Source organism: Rhinoraja longicauda, chromosome 8, assembly GCF_053455715.1.
Source record: "Rhinoraja longicauda isolate Sanriku21f chromosome 8, sRhiLon1.1, whole genome shotgun sequence".
NCBI classification, from domain to species: domain Eukaryota; kingdom Metazoa; phylum Chordata; class Chondrichthyes; order Rajiformes; family Arhynchobatidae; genus Rhinoraja; species Rhinoraja longicauda.
In genome coordinates, this window is record NC_135960.1 from 31,529,630 (window position 1) to 31,557,272 (window position 27,643).

The 27,643-nt window shown below is 44.7% G+C and overlaps 1 protein-coding gene across 1 annotated transcript in view; it reads left to right on the plus strand.

The window, feature by feature from the left end:
• The window catches only part of LOC144595818 (MAGUK p55 subfamily member 4-like), a 50,174-nt gene extending 24,257 nt beyond the window's left edge, over positions 1-25,917 (plus strand). Inside the window, exons 9-21 of the mRNA XM_078403520.1 lie at positions 149-345; positions 886-950; positions 2,577-2,594; positions 2,692-2,730; positions 3,145-3,165; positions 4,001-4,015; positions 8,485-8,526; positions 11,419-11,589; positions 21,217-21,297; positions 22,019-22,112; positions 23,413-23,521; positions 24,382-24,516; positions 24,973-25,917. Coding sequence (XP_078259646.1) covers positions 149-345; positions 886-950; positions 2,577-2,594; positions 2,692-2,730; positions 3,145-3,165; positions 4,001-4,015; positions 8,485-8,526; positions 11,419-11,589; positions 21,217-21,297; positions 22,019-22,112; positions 23,413-23,521; positions 24,382-24,516; positions 24,973-25,164 — 1,179 coding nt within the window. The 3' untranslated portion in view covers positions 25,165-25,917. The remainder of the gene's footprint in view (positions 1-148; positions 346-885; positions 951-2,576; positions 2,595-2,691; positions 2,731-3,144; positions 3,166-4,000; positions 4,016-8,484; positions 8,527-11,418; positions 11,590-21,216; positions 21,298-22,018; positions 22,113-23,412; positions 23,522-24,381; positions 24,517-24,972) is intronic.
• The last annotated feature ends 1,726 nt before the right edge of the window (positions 25,918-27,643 follow it).

Below are 27,643 nucleotides of genomic sequence, written 5' to 3' on the forward strand. Positions count from 1 at the left end.
GAGAACGTACAGACAGCACCTGTAGTGAGGATTGAACACGGGTCTCTGGAGCTGCATTCGCTGTAAAGCAGCAACTCTACCGCTGTGCCACCGTGCCGACCTCGGTATAATTGTAGTATCTTTGTTTAAAGCTCCTCTCTCTCTGCAGATTTATGTCAGAGCGATGGTGGACTACAGCCCAAGGTACGATCCTGCCATCCCGTGTCCCGAAGCTGGCTTGACCTTCAGGAGAAGAGACATCCTGCAGATTGTGGACCAGAACGATGTACTCTGGTGGCAGGCCCAGAACATCACGACTGTTTCGAGATGTGCAGGTCTAATTCCTTCAAGCAACTTGCTCAAGCGGTAAAGCAACTGGTTCACAAGATGTAAGAGCAGGGCTAGTATGTGTAGAAAGGAGCTGCAAATGCTGGGTTACACCAAAGATAGATACAAAATGGTGGAGTAACTCAGCGGGTCAGACAGCTTCTCTGCGGAAAAGGAATAGGTGGTGTTTCTGGTCGAGACCCTCTTGAGTCTGAAGAAGAATCTTGACCTGAAACGTCACCTTTTCCTTTTCTCCAGAAATGCTGCCTGACCCGCTGAGTTACTCCAGCATTTTGTGTCTATCAGCAGGGCTAGTATGATGGTAGAATCATGGGGCCAATCCTCTCACTAAAGGATTTGTGTTGACAGCAAGGTCTAGTGGTTTACATGGCAGGAATGAATGATTCAAGGTCCTTGGTGTGTCAAATTTTGTAAATCTGATAAAATCTCACCCTCTATTGCTGACACCAAAGTGTGTTAGATGTCTGCAAAGGCTTGCTGAGGATGTTTATTTCCCCAACCTCCACTTGCATGCTTCACCATGCATGTATTTTACTTTATCCTCTTTTATTTCCTCAGGAAGCAGAGGGAGTTTTGGTGGTCCCACACCTTTCAACTGCATACCTGCACCAAATCGACAGGCTGTAAGTAGAAACAAGGAACTGCAGATGCTAGTTTACCAAGGAAACACACATAGTGCTGGAGTAACGCAGCTGGTTAGGCAGCATCCCTGGAGAACATGGAGAGGTGGGTGGGTGTCTGGAACACAGAGGGTGGTGGGTGTATGGAACAAGCTGCCAAAGAAGGTAGTTGAGGCTGGGACTACCCCATCATTTAAGAAACTTGGACAAGTACATGGATTGGACAGGTTTGGAGGGTTATGGACCAAGCGCAGGCAAGTGGGACTAGGGTAGCTGAGACATTGTTGGTCAGTGTGGGCGAGTTGGGCCGAAGGGCCTGTTTCCACACTGTATCAATCTATGACTCTAATTGACATTTTAAGCCAAGGCCCTTCTTCAGACTGATTGAGAGTGGTGAGATCTAAACTCATTGTCTCTGGATCAAAGGTTCAGAAATCTGGCTGGCTATCTATAACCTAATCACAATGCCACATGTTAAGTGTGGTCTACACGTTAAAGCTGGAAGAGTGGAGGGCAGAATGAAGTATGGCAGGTCATAGGTGAACAGGCAAGGGGGGGGGGTGTAGTCAGATGTTGGACAAAGGTCAGAGATGAACACACACATGGCAATATACTTTCTATACTTTGGCAATATAACGATGTATCTTATCATGCCAATAAAGTTTTTAAAATTGAAATTGAAAATTGAAATTGGAAAAGGATTAGATAGTTGCAAACTGTGTAGCTAGAGGATTGACGAGGTGCGAATTGTTCCACCAGCTGCCCCATCAACCTGACAATTTGCAACACTTTTTGATCTAAAAGAGAAGGGCTTCAGACATCTGTAGACTATGGTTTATAGCTGGGGGAAGAGATATCTCAACAGTCTATATTTATTTAGTGTGTTTCATGTGGAATAAGAGGCATTTCATTTAAGCAGAAAGAAAATTGGCACAATGCCAAAGGAGAAATAATATCAAGTGAACAGAAGTTCGGTTAAAGGAGCAGTAAAGAAGTGGAGTTATTGAATTTTGGGAGAGGGGCCAAAATGTGAGATGAAGCCATCTTTAGTTTAGTTTAGTTTAATTTAGTTTACTTCAGAGATACAGCATGGAAACAGGCCCTTTGCCCCACCAATTCCACCCCAACCACCAATTATCCGTACATCTATTCTATCCTGCACACTCGGGACAATTTACAGAAGCCAATTAACCAACAAACCTGCAAGTCTTTGGCATGTTGGAGGAAGCCGGAAGACCCAGAGTAAACACATGCAGTCACCGGGAGAATGTACAAACTTCGAAGAGACAGCACCCATAGTCTGGATCAAACCCGGATCTCTGGCGCTGTAAAACAGCAACTCTACCTCTAACCCAATGTATCACACATGTCTTCCAATTGAAAGATGGTGAGAGTTTTGGCACAAATTCTTCTACACACTTGCTGATGAAGTGTCTTGAGATTTTCATTCCTATCGAGACCTTACGCTGGCTGTAAATATTTTGCATCAGGAGTACATCATGACTGTAGTAACTTCTTCAAGATGCTCAGCACAGCGGTTGGCTCTGTGTCTTATTACTCTTACTGTCAGCAAAAACTGCGACTGATCTTGACCTGATTATCTTTCCTTTGCTGACCGGGATCGCACAGTGAGTACAGTGGAAGAGGGTGAGTATATCCATCAGCAAACTGAGAGGTTACATTCTTCTTTCAAGGTTTGGCTTCGAACCCCAACTCATTGGTGTGTCTTTCTTGTATTTTCTAGAAGAGGACATGGAGATTGATGAGAAGTTTGTTGAAACAGGTAATAAAGATTTACAGTGCTTCTTTAGAAAGACAATGATCCTTCAGATTAACTTTCCATCACCCCTGCAAAGTTCCTGGTGTCTGAACATTCCCAGAAGGGGATTGAGAGGGAGTAAATGAGGGCCATGTTGCAATATTGTACTTGAAAGACAGGGTTCAAACTTAACAGGCATGAATTATTCTGGGGGCCATGATGTTTCTTTAATATAATGTGTATCAGTGCAATGCAAAACTGGATGAATCAAGCTGGGAAGATGCACAGATGATGTTAAAAGAAGTAGTGATAGGTGGGACTTGAGGATGCTGTGAGAAGGTGCAGGGATATATTCACCTGTGAAAAGGAACTGTGTAGTTTGTTGTCTGTAATATTTGCACTTCAGAAAAGTGTGCTTTCTCTTCCTTACCTCCACAGATGAAGAAACCTTTGAATCAGGTAGGCAAGGCCAATATGTTTAATCTGCAGTCCTAATAAAATATCTGTCAACTGCAAGTGCTTAATTGGCTAAAATTCTTTCGTGACCCATATTCCCCTGACGGTAACTGTTTGGGGATGTCACAGATAAAGAAAGTGCAATTTGCTGATCAAGAACAATATCCAGTTCTGTTCTTCCTCCCACACTCACCCCCACTCTATTGCATCCTCTCTCCCCAGACCTATTGGCTGAGATTCTCTGCTTCTGCATGAGGAGAAATAGGAATTAAAAGCTTTTCTTAAATAAGAACCTGTTGTCCTTTCTCAAATTATGAAAAGCCCTCCCCTGCCTCTCCATACTCTTAAAATATGCCAAGGATTTCCACGATGTGCCCTGACTGGGTAAGAAGTGGTAATGTTGCCATGCAGAGATTATTGCCAATGACGAGGCATTTTAGGAGAGGATTCCAACCTCTACATTGGAAGGAGAAATGCTTTGTTGAGAAGTAAGATGGAAAGAAAAGCTTCAGTGAAATAAAACCATTCATTAATCTCATAAACGTCGAGAGCACTTTATAGCCAATTAACTACTTTTGAAGTGTAGTCCGAAAGTGTTCTAAGGGAAAGAAACGCAATATAGTCTAATGCTGTCTAGTCTGTTTTAATCAAACTCAAGTTAAATTTGAACCTTTAGTTATTTATTAAGCAATATTTGACATGCATTTTTAAAATCATGAGGCCATTATTAATGCTGCAAACTTTCCAAAAAAAAATCTGAATGGCAAAATAATAAAATAAATATATTTAAGAAGTTTATTCTTTTATCTAATTCCTACCTCGTGTTTGCTTTCTGAAGAGGAACTAAGAGAAGGTAAATTTTCAAAATCTTGTGGCTTTTATCCCACCAACCCATCTTTCCATCCTGTTTCAGTAGACCATTCCCAAGATAGATACAAAAAGCTGGAGTAACCCAGCGGGACAGGCAGCATCTCTGCAGAGAAGGAATGGGTGATGTTTCGGATCGGGACTCTTCTTCACATTGGTTAGGGATACGGGAAACGAGAGATATAGATGATGATGTAAAGTAAAGTGGATGAGCTTGAGGCTCAGTTAGAGATTGGTAGAGATGATTTTGTGGGGATTACAGAGACATGGCTGCAGGAGGATCAGGACTGGGAACTGAATATTCAGGTTTATACGTCCTATAGAAAAACAAGCAGGTGGGCAGAGGAGGTGGGTAGCTCTGATGGTATGGGATGAAATTCAGTCGATTGGGGTGACATAGAGACTGACAATGCAGAGTCGCTGTAGATAGAATTGAGGAATTGTAAAGGTAAGAAGACACCTCTGGGAGTTATCTACAGGCCCCCAAACAGTTGCTTGGATATGGGGTGCAAGTTGCAGCAGGAGTTAAAATTGGTATGTAACAAAGGTAATGCCACGGTGGTTATGGGAGATTTCAATATGCAGGTAGACTGGGAAAATCAGGTTGGTTCTGGACCCAAAGAAAGGGAGTTTGTAGAGTGCCTCCAAGAGAGATTCTTAGAGCAGCTTGTACAAGAGCCTACCAGAGAGAAGGCAATTCTGGGTTTAGTGTTGTCTCATGAACCAGATTTAATAAGGGAACTCAAGGTAAAGGAACAGCTTGGAGGTAGTGACCATAATATGATAAGTTTTAATCTGCAATTTGAGAGGGAGAAGGTTAAATCAGAAGTGTCAGTATTGCAGTTGAACAAAGGGGACTATGAAGGCATGAGAGAGGAGCTGGCCAAAGTCGACTGGAAAAGGATCCTAGTAGGAATGACGGTGGAACAGCAATGGCAGGAATTTCTGGGCATAATCCAGAAGATGCAGGATCATTTCATTTTGCAAAGAGGAAGAAAGATTCTAAGGGGAGTAAAAGGCAACCGTGGCTGACAAAGGAAGTTTGGGATGGAATAAAACTAAAAGTAAAGGTGTATAACACAGCAAAGAGTAGCGGGAAGCCAGAGGATTGGGCAACTTTCAAAGGACAACAGAAGGTAACAAAAAGGGCAATACGGGCTGAAAAGATGAAGTACGAGAGTAAGATGGCCAAGAATATAAAGATGGTAAAAGCTTCTTTAGGTATGTTAAGAGAAAAAGATTAGTAAAGACAGTGTGTGTCCCTTGAAGGCAGAAACAGGTGAAATTATTATGGGGAACAAGGATATGGCAAAAGAGTTGAACAAGTACTTCGGTTCTGTCTTCACTAAGGAAGACACAAACAATCTCCCAGATGTACTGGAGGACAGAGGATCTAGGGAGACAGAGGAACGGAAAGAAATTTGCAATAGGCGAGAAATAGTATTGGGTAGACTGATGGGACTGAAGGATGATAAATCCCCAGGGCCTGATGGTCTGCATCCCAGGGTACTCAAGGAGGTGGCTCTAGAAATCGTGGACGCATTGGTGATCATTTTCCAATGTTCAATAGATTCAGGATCAGTTCCTGTGGATTGGAGGGTAGTTAATGTTATCCCACTTTTCAAGAAAGGAGCGAGAGAGAAAACAGGAAATTATAGACCAGTTAGCCTGACATCGGTAGTGGGGAAGATGCTGGAGTCAATTATTAAAGAAGTAATAACAGCGCATTAGGATAGCAGTAAAAGGATTGGTCCAAGTCAGCATGAATTCATGAAGGGGAAATCCTGCTTGACTAATCTTCGGGAATTTTTTGAGGACGTGGCAAGTAAAACGGATGAAGGAGAGCCAGTGGATGTAGTGTATCTGGACTTTAAGAAAGTCTTTGATAAGATCCCATGCAGGAGATTCGTGGGCAAAGTTAGATCACATGGTATTGGGGGTAGGGTATTGACATGGATAGAGAATTGGTTGGCAGACAGGACACAAAGAGTAGGAATAAACGGGTCCCTGTCAGAATGGCAGGCAGTGGCGAGTGGAGTGCAGCAAGGCTCGGTGCTGGGGCCGCAACTATTTACAAAATATATTAATGATTTAGATGATTGGATTAAAAGTAACCCTAACAAATTTGCAGATGACATAAAGCTGAGTGGCAGTGTGAACTGCAAAGAGGATGCCAGGATGTTGCAGGGTGACTTGGACAGGTTGAGGGAGTGGGCAGATGCATGGCAGATGCAGTATAATGTAGATAAATGTGAGGTTATCCACTTTGGCGACAAGAACAAGGAGGCAGATTATTATCTCAATTGTGTCAGATTAGGAAAAAGGGAATTGCAACGAGACCTGGGTGTCCTTGTATACCAGTCACTGAAAGTAAGCGTGCAGATACAGCAGGCAGTGAAGAAAGCTATTGGCATGTTGGCCTTCATAACGAGAGGATTTGAGTATAGGAGTAAAGAGGTCCTTCTACAGTTGTACTGGGCCCTGGTGAGACCACATCTGGAGTACTGTGTGCAGTTTTGGTCTCCTAATTTGAGGAAGGACGTCCTTGCTATTGAGGCAGTGTAGCGTAGGTTCACAAGATTAATCCCCAGGATGGCAAGATCGTCATATGAGGAAAGTTTGGAAAGACTGGGCTTGTATTCACTGGAATTTAGAAGGATGCGAGGGGATCTTATAGAGACATATAAAATTATAAAAGGACTGGACAAGCTAGATGCAAGAAAAATGTTCCCAATGTTGGGGGAGTCCAGAACCAGAGGCCACAGTCTAAGAATAAAGGGGAGGCCATGATCACAATGAATGGCGTTGCTGGCTCGAAGGGCCAAATGGCCTCCTCCTGCACATATTTTCTATGTTTCTATGTGGAGAGATAAAGAACAATGAATGAAAGTTATGCAAAAATGTCACAAATATAAAGGAAAGGCCATTGTAAGCTGTTTGTAGGGTGAAAATGAGAAGCTAGTGCAACTTGGTTTGGGGAGGGTTAGAGAGAGAGAGGGGTTGCCAGGGCTACCTGAAGTGAGAGAAATCAGTATTCATACCACTGGGCTGTTAGCTGCCCAAACAAAATATGAGATGCTGTTCCTCCAATTTGCATTTAGCCTCACTCTGACAATGGAGGAGATTGAGGACAGAAAGGTCTGTGTTGGATTGGGAAGGAGAATTAAAGTGTCCAGCAACTGGGAGATCAGGTTGGTTCATGCAGGCTGACGAAGGTGTTCAGCGAAATGATCTGCGTTTGGTCTCACCGATGTATAAGAGTCCACATCTTGAACAATGGATACAGTAGATGAGTTTGGAGGAGGTGCATGTGAACTGCTTAACGTGAAAGGACTGTCAGGGTCCTTGGACAGAGTAAAGGGAGGAGGCAACACTTTTTATTTAAATACTTTGTTCATATTTCCCAATTGCCCCATGGCCATGCCACCCAAATCTTCTATTCTCTAATTATTTAAATTTGCCTTCATCTTACCACTGTGCCTGGAGCTGACAAACAAACTTCTCCCTCCACCCCCCCCCCCCCCCCCCCCCCCCGACCCCCCCGGGCTCTGACATTTCCACTCTACATCTCTCTCAACTTTAAGATGCTTAACATCTGCCTTGCAGACCAAACTTTTAGTTACCTCTGCCAAGAGCTGTAATATAAATGTAAACTGCTGTCAGAGGCACTGGGGGATGCTCAGGTTTGGCTGATCTTTGTCCGCTCCTCACCTAAAGGTACTGGAGAGAAGAGAATGAGGTCAGGCATGTACCTAGAGGATAGTTGAAAGACTGCAGGAATCTCAGAGGATAACAGGTCTCAAAACCAGGAATTAGGGATGGAGGGAGGCAGTGTACAGATTTGGAAATAAGAATAAGAGTTTTTTAACTGTTGTTGGATAAAGGCAAGCATGTATATGGAGGATGGTGCAGGTTAGGAAATGGACAGCAGAATATTACTTGACTTCAATTCTATGGAGTGTACAACACTGGAGGTCAGCTAGGAGTATGTTGGAATAGTTTTATCTAAATATAGCAGAGATAGAGTGAAGGCAGGACAGGATCAAATTTGACCCATGCCTGAACATGCTGTCAAGGCTTCCTGTTTTGCAAATGTCAATGGAGTGAAGAAGCCGAGAGATCTTAGCCCACATTAACCAGCAGGGAGGGGGGGGAGATCATTTTGTTGCAGTTTTTATGGTATGGTCACTTAGGGGAATGGATTGAGAATAAAATCTTTAACAAAGTGAATTTATAAAATATTGGGATGGGCTGATCGAAATCCGGCATCCACTGTGATCCACCCACCCATACTAATGCAGTGGCCGAGTTGTTAAGATTTATGTATGTGACTCAAAATCTAAAGTAAACAATTTAAGATTGTACAGAGATTATTTAAAAACTGATGCAAGTGATTTCCAAACTGATTTAATATCTGTTTTGTTCTGTTTCCTGGTGATATCACCTGAGGTGCAGAAGATGCTGAGTTCAGTGGATATAAACAAGGATTGTACATTGGTATGATGGAGCTCTGCAGCTGTTTCACATTTGGTTTCTGTTCTGCATCCATCCCACCCCCAGTTCACTTTCTTTGCTGCTCTTCCCGGCAGGGGAACTGACATTGTCATTTCACTCCAGAATTGGCACAAAATCACAAAGACATTGATCTCAAAGTCTCTCCCCACTTCTTTCAACATAAACCATCTAAAACACTGCCAGGGACAGAGATTAAAAGTGTATCAGATGTGGGTCAGCTGGGCGCATTTCACTTCCAAATCAGAGGACAGAAGACGGAATCATTCCTCAATATCTAAACTGTTAGCACCTAGATTACTAGTCCAGTTACATAACCACCAACTATCATATCAAATCAACCCATTCAAATGATCATTTCAAAGATTAATCAATAGATAAATAAAGTAACAAAAATTTTATAGAATATTTTTCAGGGTAAAAAATACTGAGTCTGCATTGAATTTCATAAACTTCCTCTACAAATTACGAAGTTGCTGTTAATTCTACACATTACAAGTAATTCCATTTCACAGTAATTTTATGCAATAGCATACTCTGCTTGGCACCAAATTCTCAAAAAGAAGATACATTTTCATTAAAATAAGGTTGTTTCCAAATAGAATGTGTTGTTCATCACATAAAAGGAAACAAGGGTCTCAACCCGAAACGTCACCTATCCGTGTTCTCCAGGAAAGCTGCTTGACCCGGTGAGTTACTCCAGCACTTTGTGTCCTTTTAAGAAAACATTATGCTTCCCGATACAACGTGCAGTTCATTGAAAAAGAAGATGAATATATTTAAGCACAATATTGTGTGCAGTTCTGGTTACCCAATTACAGGAAGGATGTGGAGACTTTGAAGTGGCTACAGAAGAGGTTAACCAGAATACTGCCGAGATTAGAGGGTATTAGCAATAAGGAGGGGTTGGACAAACATGGATTGTTTTCTCTGTAGTGTTGGAGGTTAAGGGGAAACCTGATAATAGTATATGAAAGTATGAGAGGGTTAGATAGGATAGGCAGTCAGAACCTTTGTTACCAAGCGGAATTATCAAAAACTAGGCATAGCTTTAACGTGAGAGGGACTTTAAAGGAGATGTGGGGAAGACTTTTTTTACACAGAGTGTAGTAGGTATGGAATGTACAACCAGATTTGATGGTGGAGGCAGATATGGCAGTGGCATTTAAGAGGCTTTTGGATAGGCAGTGGATATGGAGGGATATGGATTACATGCTGGCAGACGAGATTAGTTCAACTAGGCATCCTGTTCGGCACAAACATTGTGGGCTGTTCCTGTGCTGTACTGTTCAATATAATGCCGTACTGAGAAAGTGCCACACTGTTGGAGATATCTTCTATTGGAAGAGATGTTAAACTGTAGATAGATACAAAAAGCTGAAGTAACTCAACGGGACAGGCAGCATCTCTGAAGAGAAGGAATGGGTGACGTTTCGGGTCGAGACCCTTCTTCAGACTGGTTACGGATAAGGGAAACAAGAGATATAGACGGTGATGTGGGGAGATAAAGAATAATTAATGAAAGATATGCAAAAAAGTTACGATAATGAAGGAAACAGGCTGTTTGTAGGGTGAAAATGAGAAGCGAGTGTGACTTGGGTGGGGGAGGGATAGAGAGAGAGGGAATGCCGGGGCTACCTGAAGTGAGAGAAATCAAAATTAATACCACTGGGCTGTAAGCTACCCAAGCGAAATATGAGAAGCTGTTTCTCCAATTTACGTTTAGCCTCACTCTAACAATGAAGGAGACCTAGGACAGAAAGATCTGTGTTGGAATGGGAAGGAGAATTAAATTGTTCAGCAACCGGGAGATCAGGTAGGTTCGGGCAGGCTGTGCAAAGGTGTTCCGCAAAACCATCGCCCAGTCTGCGTTTGGTCTCGCTGATGTATAAAGGTCCACATCTTGAACAACGGATACAGTAGATGAGGTTGGAGGAGGTGCAAGTAAACCTCTGCCTAACCTGAAAGGACTGTCGGGGTCCCTGGACAGAGTCGATGGAGGAGGTATAGCGACAGGTGTTGCATCTTCTGCGGTTGCAGGGAAAGGTACCTGGGTTTAGGTGGGAAGGGATGTTAATCAGGGAGTTGCGGAAGGAACAGTCTCTGCAGAAGGCGGAATGGGGTGGAGATGGAAAAATGTGGCTAGTGGTGGGATCCGGTTGGAGGTGGCGGAAATTTTGGAGGATTATGTGTTGTATGCGACGGCTGATGGGGTGGAAGGGGGACTCTGTCTTTGTTGCGACTAGAGAGCGGGGGAGCAAGAGCAGAGCTGCGGGGTATCGAGGAGACACGAGTGAGGGCCTCATCTATGATGGGAGAGGGGAACCTCCGTTCCCTAAAGAATGAGGACTCTTAGGTCCCATGTCTTGAAGAAGACCAGCAGAATGGATGTAAAACGCTTTGTTACATGAAAATCAAGAAATAAATGCAAAACTTTACAGTAAAATCTCCTTCACACACCAGAAGGACAAAAAACCTGTACCCTCTGAAGAACCAGTTGCCTTGCCTTGGGCAAAATGGGAATTTATAGGACAAAGAGAATGAATTTGCATTTCTATAGCACTTTACACATCTTATTGTTTGTCTCTTCACAAAATGCTGGAGTAACTCAGCAGGTCAGGCAGCATCTCGGGAGAGAAGGAATGGGCGACATTTCGGGTCGAGACGGGTCGGGTCTTCAGAAGGGTCTCGACCCGAAATGTCGCCCATTCCTTCTCTCCCGAGATGCTGCCTGACCTGCTGAGTTACTCCAGCATTTTGTGAATAAATACCTTCGATTTGTACCAGCATCTGCAGTTATTTTCTTATACTACTTCTTGTTTGTCTGACACCCTTTTGTTTATTCATATGTTTTCTCTGGTTGTTCCCCCTCCCCAGCGGGGTTCAGGAAGAGCATGCGGCTCTGCCGCAGGAAATCAAAGAGCAGTCAACTGCAGTGCCCTGCTTTCTGCCCGAACAACTGTTATGTCAGCACAATGTCGCCATATGAGGAGGTCATGAGATACCAGCGTGGCCCCACCGACAGGCACAGATTGATCATCCTTGTGGGTGAGTAACAACCAACTCAGATTAGGAGCTGAGTCTATCTTCCCCAACCAGTGCTTTTGTGAACTCACACGGACTGATCAGGCTCCCCCCACCCCCCCCATGAAGTGCCCACAACCACAGATCCGGACACCAGAGGATGTGTCTGGTTCCATTGGACAGACGTACAGGGGAAGGGTTATGTTGCACAAAGCAGATCAACAGGGAAAAAGCCGTTTTCAATGAAGTGCAGCAGAGCCCATTTCTAAAAGGGACAGTTCCACAATACAAGGCGCAAGATGAGGAGCCCATCCCACTTGCACCTCATGAGGGGTCCACACCCCCTTTGGAGGGCACAGTTGAAGGGACAAGTCACACAGTATGTGGAATTGGGTGATCTATGGGCCTTGTAGGTAAATGGAAAGTGATAATAGATGGGTAGAATGGGCAATAAAGTTTGGGTGATTTAGAGAATGGCAGAATGGCAGACCAGACCAGGCCCTGCAATTAAACCAAAAAATGTTGGAAACACTCATCAACTCCACCCACATCCATGAAAAGAAAAATAAGGATTAATGTTTCAGGTTGATGACCCTTTGTGAGATCTGCGATAGGGAGAAATAATCTAGTTTTGAATTTCAGAGTGGTTGGGGAAGAGATGAATAAGACACAGGGAATATCTGAAATAGGCTGTCAGGGGTACTGTGGAGATACGTCGTAGAGATCATCTGGGCGATGGGTTAATGGGGGCAGTTAGAGAAACAGACAATGAACAAAAGCCATGGGATGAGGGCAGTTAGAAGGTGAATACCTAGGAAGTTACAAATCACAAAGCAGGGGTATGTGTCCAGCAACCAGGTTTAGGTTGTAGACAGAGAAAAATTGAGCCAATATCATAGATGCACAATTTAGAGCAGAACTGGAGTTTGATACAGAGAGAGAAGGCAAGTTACTTCAAGCGGTAGAATTTGATATTGAGTGCAGAAGGCAGCAAGGTGCCCAGTAGGTAGATGAGGTGCTGTTGCTCAAGCTTATGTTTGGCCTTGTCATATGAATGCAGATAGTCACAGACAGATAGGCCAGAGTGGAAGTAGATTGGAGAGTCAAAGTGCCAGACACAGCAAGCTCACAGATATCCCTACAGACTGAAGTCAGGTGTTTTGCACAGTGGTCACCCAATCTACAAGTTTCACCAATGCAAGTAAGACCACATTGTAAACACGGAATGCAGTACATTAGATTGGAAGGAGTGAAAGTGATACACTGCTCTACCTAGAATGACTATTTGGGTTACAGGGCAGTGGGAAGGGGCAAGGTGAAACAATAGATGTTGCATCTCCAGTGGTTGCATGGGAAAGAATTATAAGAAGAGGAGTGGTTGTTGGGGATGGGTGGGAGTTTCAATGTAAATGCTAATAGAGGAGGGGAAGATGGTTCTGGAGGTGGAATCTTGTTGAAGTACTGTAAATTATGAAGGGCAATCCATTGAAATCAGTTTGGCAAAAGAACAAACCAGGAAAGGTAGTGCATCTGTGGCTAACAAGGGAAATCAAGGATAGTATTAAAACAAAAGATGAAGCATACAGATTAGCCAGAAAAAGTAGCATACCAGAGGACTGGGAGAAATTCAGAGTCCAGCAGAGGAGGACAAAGAGCTTAATTAGGAAAGGGCAAATAGATTATGAGGGGAAAACTGGCAAGGAACATAAAAACAGACTGCAAAAGCTTTTATAGATATGTCAAGAGAAAAAGATTAGTTAAGGCAAATGTAGGTCCCTTGCAGTCGGAAACAGGTGAATTGATCATAGGGAACAAGGAGATGGCAGACCAATTGAACAAATACTTTGGTTCTGTCTTCACTAAGGAAGACATAAACCGTCTGCCGGAAATAGCGGGGGACCGGGGGTCTAAAGAGATGGAGGAACTGAGGGAAATCCAGGTTAGTCGGGAAGTGGTGTTAGGTAAATTAAATGGATTAAAGGCAGATAAATCCCCGGGGCAGATAGGCTGCATCCCAGAGTGCTTAAGGAAGTAGCCTCAGAAATAGTGGATGCATTAGTGATAATTTTTCAAAACTCTTTAGATTCTGGAGTAGTTCCTGAGGACTGGAGGGTAGCTAATGTAATCCCACTTTTTAAAAAGGGAGGGAGAGAGAAAACGGAGAATTATAGACCAGTTAGCCTAACATCGGTAGTGGGGAAAATGCTAGAGTCAGTTATTAAAGATGTGATAGCATTACATTTGAAAAGTGGTGAAATCATCGGACAAAGTCAGCATGGATTTACCAAAGGCAAATCATGTCTGACGAATCTTATAGAATTTTTCGAGGATGTAACTAGTAGAGTAGATAAGGGAGAACCAGTCGATGTGTTATATCTGGACTTTCAGAAGGCCTTCGACAAAGTCCCACATAGGAGATTGGTGTACAAACTTAAAGCACACGGTATTGAGGGTTCAGTGTTGAGGTGGATAGAAAATTGGTTGGCGGACAGGAAGCAAAGAGTAGGAATAAACGGGTCCTTTTCGGAATGGCAGGCAGTGACTAGTGGGGTACCGCAAGGCTCAGTGCTGGGACCCCAGTTATTTACAGTGTATATTAATGATTTGGACGAGGGAATTGAATGCAACATCTCTAAGTTTGCGGATGACACGAAGCTGGGTGGCAGTGTTAGCTGCGAGGAGGATGCTAGGAGGCTGCAGAGTGACTTGGATAGTTTAGGCGAGTGGGCAAATGCATGGCAGATGCAATATAATGTGGATAAATGTGAGGTTATCCACTTTGGCGGCAAGAACAGGAAAGCAGAGTATTACCTGAATGGTGACCGATTGGGAGAAGGGGAGATGCAACGTGACCTGGGTGTCATGGTGCACCAGTCATTGAAAGCAAGCATGCAGGTGCAGCAGGCAGTGAAGAAAGCGAATGGTATGTTGGCATTCATAGCAAGAGGATTTGAGTTTAGGAGCAGGGAGGTTCTGCTGCAGTTGTACAGGGCCTTGGTGAGACCGCACCTGGAGTATTGTGTGCAGTTTTGGTCTCCTAACCTGAGGAAAGACGTTCTTGCCTTAGAGGGAGTACAGAGAAGGTTCACCAGATTGATCCCTGGGATGGCGGGACTTACTTATGAAGAAAGACTAGATAGACTGGGCTTGTACTCGCTGGAATTTAGAAGACTGAGGGGGGATCTTATAGAAACATATAAAATTCTTAAGGGGTTGGAGAGGCTAGATGCGGGAAGATTGTTCCCGATGTTGGGGGAGTCCAGAACCAGGGGTCACAGCTTAAGGATAAGGGGGAAGTCTTTTAGGACCGAGATGAGAAAACATTTCTTCACACAGAGAGTGGTGAGTCTGTGGAATTCTCTGCCACAGAAGGTAGTTGAGGCCAGTTCATTGGCTATATTTAAGAGGGAGTTAGATGTGGCCCTTTTTGCTAAAGGGATCAGGGGGTATGGAGAGAAGGCAGGTACAGGCTACTGAGCTGAATGATCAGCCATGATCATATTGAATGGCGGTGCAGGCTCGAAGGGCCGAATGGCCTACTCCTGCACCTATTTTCTATGTTTCTATGTTTCTATGAGAATGGAAGAAGAATCGATCGCAAAATCGATCCTTGCACTGTTCAGGAAAGAGGGGTTCAGAGGAGAGGTGTGGGAAATAGATGAGATACAGTTGGATGCTCTGTCAAGTGAAACTACAGCTAAGGAAGAAGAAAGACATTCTCAGAGGCACTTGTGTAAAAAGTCTCATCTTGTGAGAATGGCCAATGAATACATGGAATCAGTAAGGAGAAAAAAGAGAATATTTGCTGCCTAAAAACAATGCTCTAATATTTCACAAAAGGAACTGAATCCATCCAGGGCAAAATGATAATGTGGTATTAGAGGAATGGAAGAAGGTGGTGAGATGGTCCAGATGAGTGTTGCCAGCTTATCCTTTCCAGGTTTCAGGACTGTTTCTTCCCAGCTGTTATCAGACAACTGAATCATCCTTATGAAACCTGTTCCAAGACCAGTCCTGAAATCTGTTCCAAGGCCAGTGAAACTGGTTATGATTGGATGCATTAGTTCAGCTCAGTTCAGTTTCAGTTTAGTTTATTGTCACATGTACCGAGATACAGTGAAAAGCTTTTGTCGTGTACTAACCAGTCAGTGGAAAGACAATACATGATTACAATCGAGCCATTTACAGGGAATAACGTTCAGTGCAAGGTAAAGCAGTAAAGTTCAATCGATAGTCCGAGAGTCACCAATGATAGTACCCCAGGACTGCTCTATAGTAGTGGTAGGATGATTCAGTTGTCTGATAACAGCTGGGAAGAAACAGTCCCAGAATCTGAAGGAGTGTGTTTTCACACTTCTATAACTTTTACCCGATGGGAGAGTTGAGAAGTTGAAGTTGTTTGTGAGTGTGTTCATTGAGAAGCACTCAGGTATATATATATAAGTCCTTTATTAGCAGGGCCTTATAGTACAGATGCTGGCTTCCATTACCTCCAGTCTCCCGCCTGATTCCTGTGTAACCCAGTACAAAACCCGGCCTGGATTATGGACCGGGTGCACAACAGTAAAACCAGACATGGATCTACATCCCACTTCTTAAGCATAAGCCCCCCCCAAACTAGACAACAATATGAAACAACTACAACTTACAACTTACCCCCATCCTAATACAAGGGATGAAAAGACAACTACAGCAACGCTAAACAGAGGAGGATACAACTCGAGTAAGATAAACAAAAGGGGAACGGTAACGACCGTAATTAACCAGAGTCCATAGCAAGTGTCTAGCCACAGTCTTGGTACTTGGGATTGGGCTTACAGACCCGTCCTGCACGAGTACAATACCAGCCCTCCGCCGTACCCATTGTAGGTGTCAGCACCATGGGTGGTGGTTCAAACGGCACTGGTCTCGCAACGGCCTTCTGCACAGGAGACTGCACCAGTGAAGTCATGGGTGATTCCATCACCGGCTCCTTTGTTGGTGTTAAGACCAGCTTGTGGTCTGCCGACGCCTGGCCTCCATTGGTCTGTAACCCGCCATCTGCGACCTCCGTGTAGCCATGTGAACGCGGATGAGCTGGCACCGGCTCATTCACCGGTAGAAGGTGTTTTCTGTTCCGCCGGTAGGTTCCTCCTTCCGATTGGACAAGATAGGACCGCGGCTCCTGGCAGGTCCCACTAACGACACCCAGACGATCATGACCCTTCTGGGTCTGCAGACGGACCATCTGACCCCCCGACAGAGGCTGGAGAGGATGGCGAGACCTGTCGTAATACGCTTTCTGGATCTGCCGTTTATGTTGCAGCTGAGCCTGAACAACTTGGGGCTCGTGAACATGGGGCTGCAGCAGGTGTCTTGCAACAGGAAGGGTGGTACGAGTTTGTCTGGACATCAATCGTTGGGCCGGCGAACCCAATACCGGGTCACGTGAAACGTTACGGAGATTGAGGAGATCCAGGAATACATCAGACCCGGCTCTTCTGGATCTCTCCATGACCTGTTTGGCACTACGGACAGCCCTCTCGGCTAGCCCGTTTGACTGTGGATACTCCGGGCTGCTGGTGATGTGTTTAAAATCCCAGCGCATGGCAAAGTCCTTGAAACACTGACTGGTAAATTGACCGGCATTATCCGACATGAGGGTGTGAGGAGACCCATGGACCGAGAAATGTCCCGCCAGTTTTTGAATTATCGCCGCTGAGGAAACTGTGCGGAGCAAATCGACCTCGAACCATCCGGAATAGGAATCCACCAGAACCAGATATTGATTGCCACGCCACTCACAAATGTCAGTGGCCACAGAGGACCAGGGTAAATCAGGAACCGGGTGCAGCAAAAGTGGTTCCCTTTGCTGATGTGGGGCCAAGCTGTTACATACTGCACATGATTGCACCCTCTGGTGCACGTAGTCGGATATAGCAGGCCAGAAAAACATACTTTTGGCTCGCTGAACCGTTGCCTCAGCGCCAGGGTGGCCCCTATGTATTGCGTCAAAGTACTGCTGCCGTAGTGAGGCAGGGATCACCGCCTTGTGGCCTTTCATAATGACCCCGTTCTCGATAACCAGCTCATCTCTAACGGGGAAGTACGGTTGTACAGAGAATGGTACCATATGCGATTTGCTCGGCCAACCGTGTCGAATGATGGACGCAAGCGACTGCAACGTGTCGTCCTCTGCCGTGTGTGCCACCAACAATTCCAAACAAGACGAGGGGAGATGATCGACCATCATGACATCAAAACAATCCTTCTCGGCAGCATGCTCGTTAGAGGTCTTCCTAGGCGCACGGGACAGGGTGTCAGCTAGGTGCATGTCCTTGCCGGGTTTGTAGGTTAGTGTAATGTCGTACTTTTGGAGACGCAGCAGCATACGCTGCAGTCTCGCCGGGGCAGCATGGAGTGGTTTGTTCAGTATGGAAATCAGTGGTTGGTGATCGGTCTCCACAATGGCAGCCTTGCCGAAAATGTAATCGTTGAACTTTTCACATGCAAAGACAACCGCCAACAGTTCTTTCTCGATTTGTGCGTAGCGTGTCTCCGCGTCTTTCATGGTCCTTGAAGCATAAGCAATGGGCTGGCCATCCTGCAGGCACGCAGCATCGAGTCCATACTGGGATGCGTCGCAGGTCAGCGTAACTGGTCGATTGACGTCGAAATATGCCAGGGTCGGAGGACACGACATCAGGTGTCTGAGAGCGTCAAAAGCCCACTGTTGTTGCTCATGCCACGTCCATGCAATGTCTTTGTGAGATAGCTGTCGCAGTGGAGCGGAGAGTTCACTAAAGTGAGGAATAAACTTGCCAAGATAGTTCACCATGCCCAGGAACCTCTGTAGGCTGGTGACGTCAGTCGGAACTGCCATCTCACTGATGGCTGCTGTCTTCTCAGGATCAGCCTTGAGGCCCTCACTGGTGAAAACATGCCCTACATATTTTACCTTGTTGACACGGAACCTGCACTTGTTGGGGTTGAGTTTTAAGTGTATCTCCCTGGCACGATTGAGTACCTTCGTTAAGTTAACATCATGCTCCTGCACGTCCTTACCCGCCACGATAATGTCATCGACAACAATCGCACATGGGCATCTGTCGAAGAGCTGCTCCATAGAGCGTTGAAACACTTCACTGGCCGCGTTAATCCCGAACGGCATCCGCAGGAATCTGTAGCGTCCGAAGGATGTGCTGAAAGTAGTGAGCAGAGATGATTTGTGGTCCAGGGGAATTTGCCAGAACGAGGTCTTGGCATCGAGAACGGAGAACACTGTGGCCTTGCCCATGTGTGCGGCCACCTCCTCCACAGTGCGCATCGGGTGATGAGGTCGCTTGAGTGCAGTGTTTAAATCCTGCGGGTTGATGCATATACGTATCTCCCGCTTGTCCTTCTTGGTCGCGGCCACCATCGAGGACACCCAGTCAGTGGGCTCCGTAACAGGAGTAATAACTCCTATAGCTTCCATCCTGTCAAGCTCTGCCTTGACCCGGTCTCGCATGGCAACTGGGACGCGATGAGCAGGGCGGACCACGGGTCTCACATCCCGGTCAATAGTCATTGAGTAAGTGATAGGCAGCTTGCCCAGTTCATCGCTGAAAAGATCCTTATAGTTCGCGAGGATCTGTTGTGTGGAGTCTGGGACTGGCGCAAGCTGATGCACGGCCTTGCCGAATGAAATCAGTCCCATGTTGATACATGCTTCAACGCCAAGGAGAGGCACGACTGTGCCATCAACAACGTAAAATTGTAAATTGAACGATTGTGCTGCGAGGTGGCACCGTAGCTCCACCACTCCAATAGGAAGCACTTCGTTCCCCCCGTATGCCTGGAGGGTTGCGTCACATGTTTTTAATTCCTCAGCTCTACGAAGCCTTGAAAACTCGGCAAGAGATATGACGTTGCACGCCGCACCTGTGTCTACTTTCACAACAACAGGCACATTGTTTATCTTTAATGTGACCATGGGATCTTTGTGCTTAATTAACTGGCCCCGGACAGAGTGTGCGTTGAGGCGAATTCCATCCACTGAAGGTGTATTGAAGTTTACAGTATCACAATCTGATAAGTCATGTGAAGGCTCTGGGTGTATCAAATGTACAGCTTGTGTTGTCCCAATCGCCTTGGAACTTCTGCAGCTCTTCAAGAAATGATTTCTCCGTTTGCAGCCATGACAAATCTGTCCAAAAGCTGGGCAGTTCTCCCGTTTGGCTATATGAGAGTGACCACAATTAGTGCAATCACTAACGAGGCTGATGCCAGCCCTGCCAGGTTGGGCTTGTGTCACTTTGAACGGTCGACGTCCCTTTCTGATAAATGGTCCCGTCGAGTCAACGCGGAAAACAGGCTGAGGCACGGCACTCAAAGTCCTTGTGTCGACATCCGTCAATTCATAAATCCGACAGGTGCTAATCGCTTTAGCGAGGGTAAGATCGCAATCGCGCAGAAGGCCCCTTCTCAATTTGTCGTTGGTGATACCACACACCAGCCTGTCTCTCGTGAGTTCATCACAGAGGTTACCAAATCTGCAACTTGACGCGGCATATTTCAAAGAGTTGATATAGGCTTCAACCGGCTCACCCGGTTTCTGGGAACATGTAAAGAATTTGTGCCGTTCCAAGATAAGGTTAGTCTGCGGAGCACACAGCTGCCGAAATTTATTCTTAAGGCACACAGGGTCATGTATCGTCTCGGCGGGTGTGATGACTGCATCAACCGCATCCAGCACAGCCTCAGCATAAACAAAGAGTTTCGCCCGACGGATTGCTTCCAAACCTGCAAGATTGAGGAGAATGGATGCTTGTACGTGGGGATTCTTGTCGTGGTGTGCAGCAGCAATGAATACATCGTAATCTTCCTCGAAGGTGCGCCAACGTTCACCGATGTTGCCGTCGAAGACAAGTGGATAAGGCTTCCGAAAAGAATCAGCCATGGTTAGAGATGTCAAAAGTCTTGAGGAAACGAATTGTGGTGACCCAAAAGCTAAATAACGGCCACCTCTGACACCATGTTTGTGAGTGTGTTCATTGAGAAGCACTCAGGTATATATATATAAGTCCTTTATTAGCAGGGCCTTATAGTACAGATGCTGGCTTCCATTACCTCCAGTCTCCCGCCTGATTCCTGTGTAACCCAGTAGAAAACCCGGCCTGGATTGTGGACCGGGTGCACAACAGTAAAACCAGACATGGATCTACAGAAGTGGCCAGGGTACGACTCGTCTTTGATCATGTTGCTGGCCTTGCTAAGGCAGCGTGAGATATAAATGGAGTCAATGGAAGGGAGGTTGGTTTCTGTGATGGTCTGGGCTGCGTCCACAATTCCCTGCAATTTCTTGCAGCCTTGGATTGAGCTGTTCCCAAACCAAGCTGTGATGCATCCTGATAAAGAAGAACCATGTAGAGTAGAGTAGATAGAGTAGCTCATAGAGCAGAACCATGGGAAAACAGTCCCATTGGGTTGACCACAAGGAAAGGAGGTTTACCTGAGCTGCTTCTGCCAAAACGATGGATGATGAGAAAATCAAATGTTCTCCCATGCAATAGTTCAAAGTTTTACAGTTGGAAGTGTTAGCCAGGTGGAGAGAAATATCCTGTTGGATATTTGGGAATGCTGTGTCAAGAACTGAGACTATCTTCGCTTCCATGTTTCCTAATTCTCTAGGACCCTCAGGTGTGGGAGTGAATGAACTCAGAAGAACACTGATTGAGACCAACCCACATCTGTTCCAGAGTCCAGTACCACGTAAGTATGCAATTTGTGGGACACCAGATACTGAGGCATCAAACTTTGCACAAGATCAGCTTCCATTGTGGAAATCTTTTTGTGTTCTTGAGGCTGGAGAGATCCTCCTTTCAAGAAGGTTAGCATGAGGTGTGATGTGGTTGGTGATGATTAATGCAAGCTGATTAAAAAGGATGAAAGACGTTTCCTTGTTTCATATATTCTTAGTGTAAAGTAGTTGTTGGAGTTTGTTGTGTAATTTTACTTTTAAGGTTCCACTTTATGTCAGAGTCATCATTAGAGCTGCTACCATTAATGCAACTTACAAATGGAGGCATTATGGTGATGAAGGGTTGGGGTCAAGGTGAAAATTTTAAATAACACATGGATCAAGAAACAATTCATTCCATCTGATTTTCAGTCACAAAATTTGATGGGCACCTTTCTCCAAACTAGATTTTCTATTTCAAAAGGTGATATATGGCAATTAGAAATAACACCAATATTGCCAAAGTACATTCTCCCAGAGGCAATTAGGTCTCAATGTGCTGAGGAAAGAGACGCAGTCCAAAATATAGTGCAGGGAGTTCCAGCAGGGAAAGTGGAATGAAGAGATGCTCGGAGAGCAGAGGGAGAATGTTTGATAACCTTCTCGTTAGCAGTCCATGCCCAGCTCATATTTCTTGACTACTGTCTGGGGCCCCAGTTTAACCTGATAACTCTCCCTTCTCTGTTCCACCAGATACCACCAGGCCACCAATAAGCTATGAGGAAAATGGCCATGAATATTACTTTGTTTCCAGGGAAACATTTGAAGCCATGGCACTGAGTCATAGGTAAGTAGGTATATCAGTTATTTGGGTCAGACTCCAAAAGTGATGAATACAGTGCTTTTGTTTAAACAAAACTTCAGGAAGTCTTCTTGGTAATAAGGAACCAGTGGAATGAGATCTGCTTTGCAATATTTACAGTTCTGGCATTTAGAAGAATACTTGGGTAGTTGCATGGATAGGAAAGGTTTGGAGAGAGATGGGTAATGAGAAGATAAGTGGGACTAGCTCATTTGGGCAACTTGGTCAGAATGGATAAGTTGGGCCAAAGGGTCCGTTTCCATTATATATTATTTCTATGACTATGTGATAATAATGCTTTTCATGCGGTTCCCTTTCTGAATTACCCACCATGATAAGTCGTGACTGAAAGCCACTTTCCATGCCATCTTACACCAGTTCTTACACTATCTAAATAAATCCACACATGTGCAAGGTTAGCAATGGAAAATGCCATTGGTTTTCTCAAGAGGTGTACATCCAAAAGTTGCAGGGACATCACTGCAAGCTGCACAACCTTGCAAACTGCAATGACGTTGGACCAAATGAAGAACGGTGACCTGTAGCCTGAGACCAAGATGTGGACTGTGAACGCCAGCAGAAGCAAGAGGGCGAGGAAGGATCCCAGAATACATTTGCCCAACATCAGCAGCCTCAACTCCCAGTGGAGAGAAGAAAACAGGCATTGTCTGAATGAACAAGGAACTCCCTGATAGAGAGACATTTCTGAACAGCCTGAATAATCCCTCGCGAAACCAAATGACCACCAATTTAGTAAGAAGGGTTTCGACCCGAAACGTCACCCATTCCTTCTCTCCTGATGCTTCCTGACCTGCTGAGTTACTCCAGCATTTTGTGAATAAATACCAATTTAGTAAACCAATAATTAGCTTGGAGAGCCTAGAAGGGTATTCAACTTAAAATCTTAATTCTATTTCTCTTCCCACAGATATGCCCTAACATGCTAAGAATTTCCAGCATTTGTTTGTTTGTTTTAGATTTCCAAATTTTATTTCTGATTTTATGTTATTTGGGTAGCAATTGAGCATTGCAAGGTATATAAAGGGAAAACTGATAAAATCCCACTCTGTTTATAACAGCTGGATGTGATCACTGTAGTGTCTCGATTTCTTGCACAAGCAATCATTTTTGATGAAAGCTTCGTCATTTTCTGTCATTGCCAATCCTGCACAAAGAAGAAAGCTCCAATGGACAGAGGGGTTAGAGTGTTAATAGAGTGTTAGAGGGGTTGAATGGGTATGAGAGGCTGTTATTCTGTTGGTGAATTATTTCTTCCTGGCCACAGGTTTCTGGAGTATGGAGAATACAAAGGCCATCTTTACGGTACCAGCAGGGAGGCTGTACGCTTGATTCTGGATTCAGGGTTAATTTGCATAATTGACCTTGAACCACAGGTATGTTGTTCACCTACCAATAGAAGAGCACAGAATTGTTGTGTTCTTCACTGCTCAGCCTGGTCATGTAGCTGGGGCTGATTAGCGATAGTCAGCAGAGTTTTGCACATGGGAAATCATGTCTTATGAATCTAATTTGAGTTTTTTAAGAAGTAACCTCACCTTGATGAGGGCAAAGCCATAGACGTGTCTATTTGGATTTCAGCAAGGCAGTTGGTAAAACTCCGCATGGTAGGCTGCTCTGAAAGGTTAGATCTTATGGTTCTTGATTAGTAAGGGCATCAATGCTTACAGGGAGAAGCTAGAAAATGGGGTGAGAGGGAAAAATAGATCAGCAATGATCGAATGGTGGAGCAGACGCGATAGTCCAAATGACCTAATTCTGCTCCAATGTCTTATGGTCTTATGGAGAGGGGATAGATTTAACAGGAACTTGAAGGGTAACTTTTTCACAGAAGGTAGTGAGTATTTGAAATGAGCTGCCAAAGGAAGTAGTTGAGGCTGGTGCTAGATTAACATTTACAATACATTTGGACAGGTACATGGATAGGAAAGGTTTCGAGGGCTATGGGTCAAATCTGGTCAGATGGGACTAGTGTAGATGGGGCACCTTGGTCGTCATGGGCAAGTTGGGCCGAAGGGCCTGTTCTTATGCTGTATGATTCTATAACTATCTTATTGAGTGAAATTCTGTGTTGGTTGAGTCAGAAGTTGTACTTGATGAGTGGTTTGTCAGGGTAAGTTAGATAGACAATTGGGTAGGTCATATTACTGCACGTAGAATCACCAGCACAGCTCAGGGTTATTGGTACACAATTCACCAGTATTTCATCAAATGCTTTTAATTGTTTTGCTCACAGAGAATTCCAGAGGCACGAAGCAAGGAGCTAAAACCTTTCATCGTATTCATAAAACCCCCGAGCATTAGTCGTCTGCAGCAGACTCGTGCACAAGGTCGTATTATCACAGAGTATATTGTGAACAGATCTTTCAAGGTGAGTTAATCCAGTGAATTGACCAGCGTTATGAATAACCACCTCCGTGTCACAATCCCAGCTTCTTGGGACTTATTTTTATGGAGAGGATTTTATCAGGATAAATGGAGTTTCTTTCATTATGCAGGATAAACAGGTTTTAGGGATGCTCGTTGCAGCCACAAGCACTTTGAATAAAGGTACAAAGAAGAAGCCAGAAAATGTTCGTCGTAAGGACCTGCCAATAAATTCAATAGTTTTGGGGGGAAATCAGTCCTGGGTTTCCCCAAAGCAAAACAGTCATTCCCATCATCCATACCTCACTGCCCGGTTGCCTATTTATGTCACTCTTGCCCCCATCCTATTACAGTATAGAACTCGCTTTTCCCTCTACTTCAATCCCTTCCTCCCGTCAGTTTCTATCTTCCTAACATCACTTCTCTTCCCCTGTGTCATGCTTTGATTTTATGTGAACAGGAGGAAGATTTACAGGAGATGCAGGATGTATCTGAGAAGATGCTGAACTACTTTGGACATTTGTTTGACTCTACAATTGTGAACGATGACCTTCAGGACACTCGCATGCAGCTACTCTCTGTTGTAAAAGAGGCACAGGCTGGTTCACATTGGGTGCCTGCAGCTTGGCTCAGTTCAGACACAGGCTCTTAATTCATTTTGTGGGGGTGACTTGTTTAGTGGGGCTTGTAATGGTATCCAAACCGTGCAGATTGACGAGACAGTGTAAAGTATGCACTGCATGTAAACGTGTTGTAGCTGGTCCGAAACTACAGAATAGCTCTGTGGATGAGATTTACTCCATATCTAACTCTTGCGAACCAGGTGTGTGATTTGGTGGGAGAATCTAGTTAAGCCTTTCTCTGTGTCTAATGTGCTGTCCCTTGCTTGGGTTTTATTGAAACTGGCAGGTCAAATGGAAATATTCCAGAGCTGAACAGTTTTTAGATTTTTTTTAGATTTAGAGATATAGCGCGGAAACAGGCCCTTCGGCCCACTGAGTCCGCGCCGCCCAGTGATCCCCGCACATTAACACTATCCTATGCACTAGGGACAATTTTTACATTTACCCAGTCAATTAACCTACAAACCTGTACGTCTTTGGAGTGTGGGAGGAAACCGAAGATCTCGGAGCAAACCCACGCAGATCACGGGGAGAACGTACAAACTCCGTACAGACGGCGCCGGTAGTCAGGATCGAACCTGAGTCTCTGGCGCTGCATTCGCTGTAAGGCAGCAATTCTACCGCTGCGCCACCGTGCACCAGTTTTATCCTGATGAGCAGAAAATTTCCTTGAGAAAGGTTTTGCAAAATCATAAGTACTCTCCCACACCGTGGACATTTATACTGGTGAGGAGTGGCATATGGGTCTAGAAATAATTCATTATTAACAATAAAAACATGATTGGTGGTTTCACTTTGTTAGTTGTCTGATCCATTTTATATGTGTTGTAAGACTTGGTACTAAGTACATCCTACAACCTTTCCTAATTCAATTTCCAGATATTTTCAGTCTTCTTCTGTCCTGTTCTAAAGTTGCTGACTCTTGTCTTAACTAATGAAATGGACAAGATGAGAGCTGCGGTAAGACTTGAAACAAAACAGTTACTTCAGCAGTGTTCCTGACACAGTCATAGAGAGCCATTGAGTCATACAGTGTGGAAACAGGCCATTCAGCCCAATTTACCCAAGCTGACCAACATGCACCATTTACACTAGTCCCACCTGCCTGCATTTAGCCTATATTCATCTAAACCTATCCTATCCATGTACCCATCTAAATATTTTTTAAATGTTGTGGTAGTACCTGCCTCAACTAACTCTTCTGGCAGCCCGTTCCATATTCCTACCACTCTCTGTGTAAAAAAGGTTTCTATTAAATCTTTCCTCCCTCACCTTAAACCTATGTCCTCTGTTTCCCTTATTCTGGGTGAAAGTCTCTGTGCATTAACCTTATCTATTCCTCTCATGATCATGTGCACCTCCATAAGATCACCCCTCATCCTCCTGCAATCCAAGGCATAAAGTCCTGGCCTGCACAACCCTCCCTATAGCTCAGGTCCAAGAGTCCTGGAAACATCTTACCCATACAACTCTGCACCCTTTCCAGCTTAACAACATCTTTCCCATAAACTGAACACAATACTCTAAATGTGGCCTCAACAATGTCTTGTATGACTGTAATGTAGCCTCCCAACCTACTCTCAATACTCTTGACTGATGATGACTAATATGCCATCTACCCTATCTACCTGTGACGCTACTTTCAAGGAAGTATACACCTGCACTCCCAGATCCCTCTGCTCTACAACACTCCCCAGAGCCCTGCCATTCACTGGGTAGGCCCTGGCCTGGTTAAACCAAATGCAATACATCGACTTATCTGTATTAAACTTGATCAACCATTCCGCAGACCACCTGCCCAACCGATCAAGATCCTGCTGCAATTTTTGATAAACATCTTCGCAATCTACAATACCACCCACTTTAATTTCATCTGCATACTTACTAATCAAGTCTTGTACATTCACATCCAAATCATTAAAGTAGATGACAAAAGTCAATGGACCCAGCACCAAATCCTGAGGCACACCACCAGTCACTGGCCTCCAGTCCGATAAACAACCTTCCACTGTCACCGTCTGCTTCCTTCCACGAAGCCAATTTTACCTCAGCAACTGAAAACAATGGATCATTGCTTGCATACCGTGGACTTGTTTTTGAATTGTGTTTTACACTAATGTCTTTGTCTTTTTACTGCTTTATAGAATGTATGATTTATGGGGTTTTTATTGTCAAGATGCACATGGAGTTGAAGGCCACTCTTCACAGTGGCCAATTAACCTGCATATCTTTGGGATGTGGGTAAATACTGGTGCATCCATACAGCCACAGGGAGAACATACAAACTCCACACATATGGCACCCAAGGTCACGATTGAACCTGGGTCCCTGGCGGTGTAAGGCAGAGGCACTACCAGCTGCACCGCTACAATGATACATTGTCTTTGGCTGGATTCAAGAAATTCCATGATGTTTGTTTGAAGAAGAGCAGGAGAGTTCTTCAAAAGCAGATGATCTGATTATTGATTTCCTTGCTGTTGAGGCTTTTTGTGTGTATGAAAATTGCAC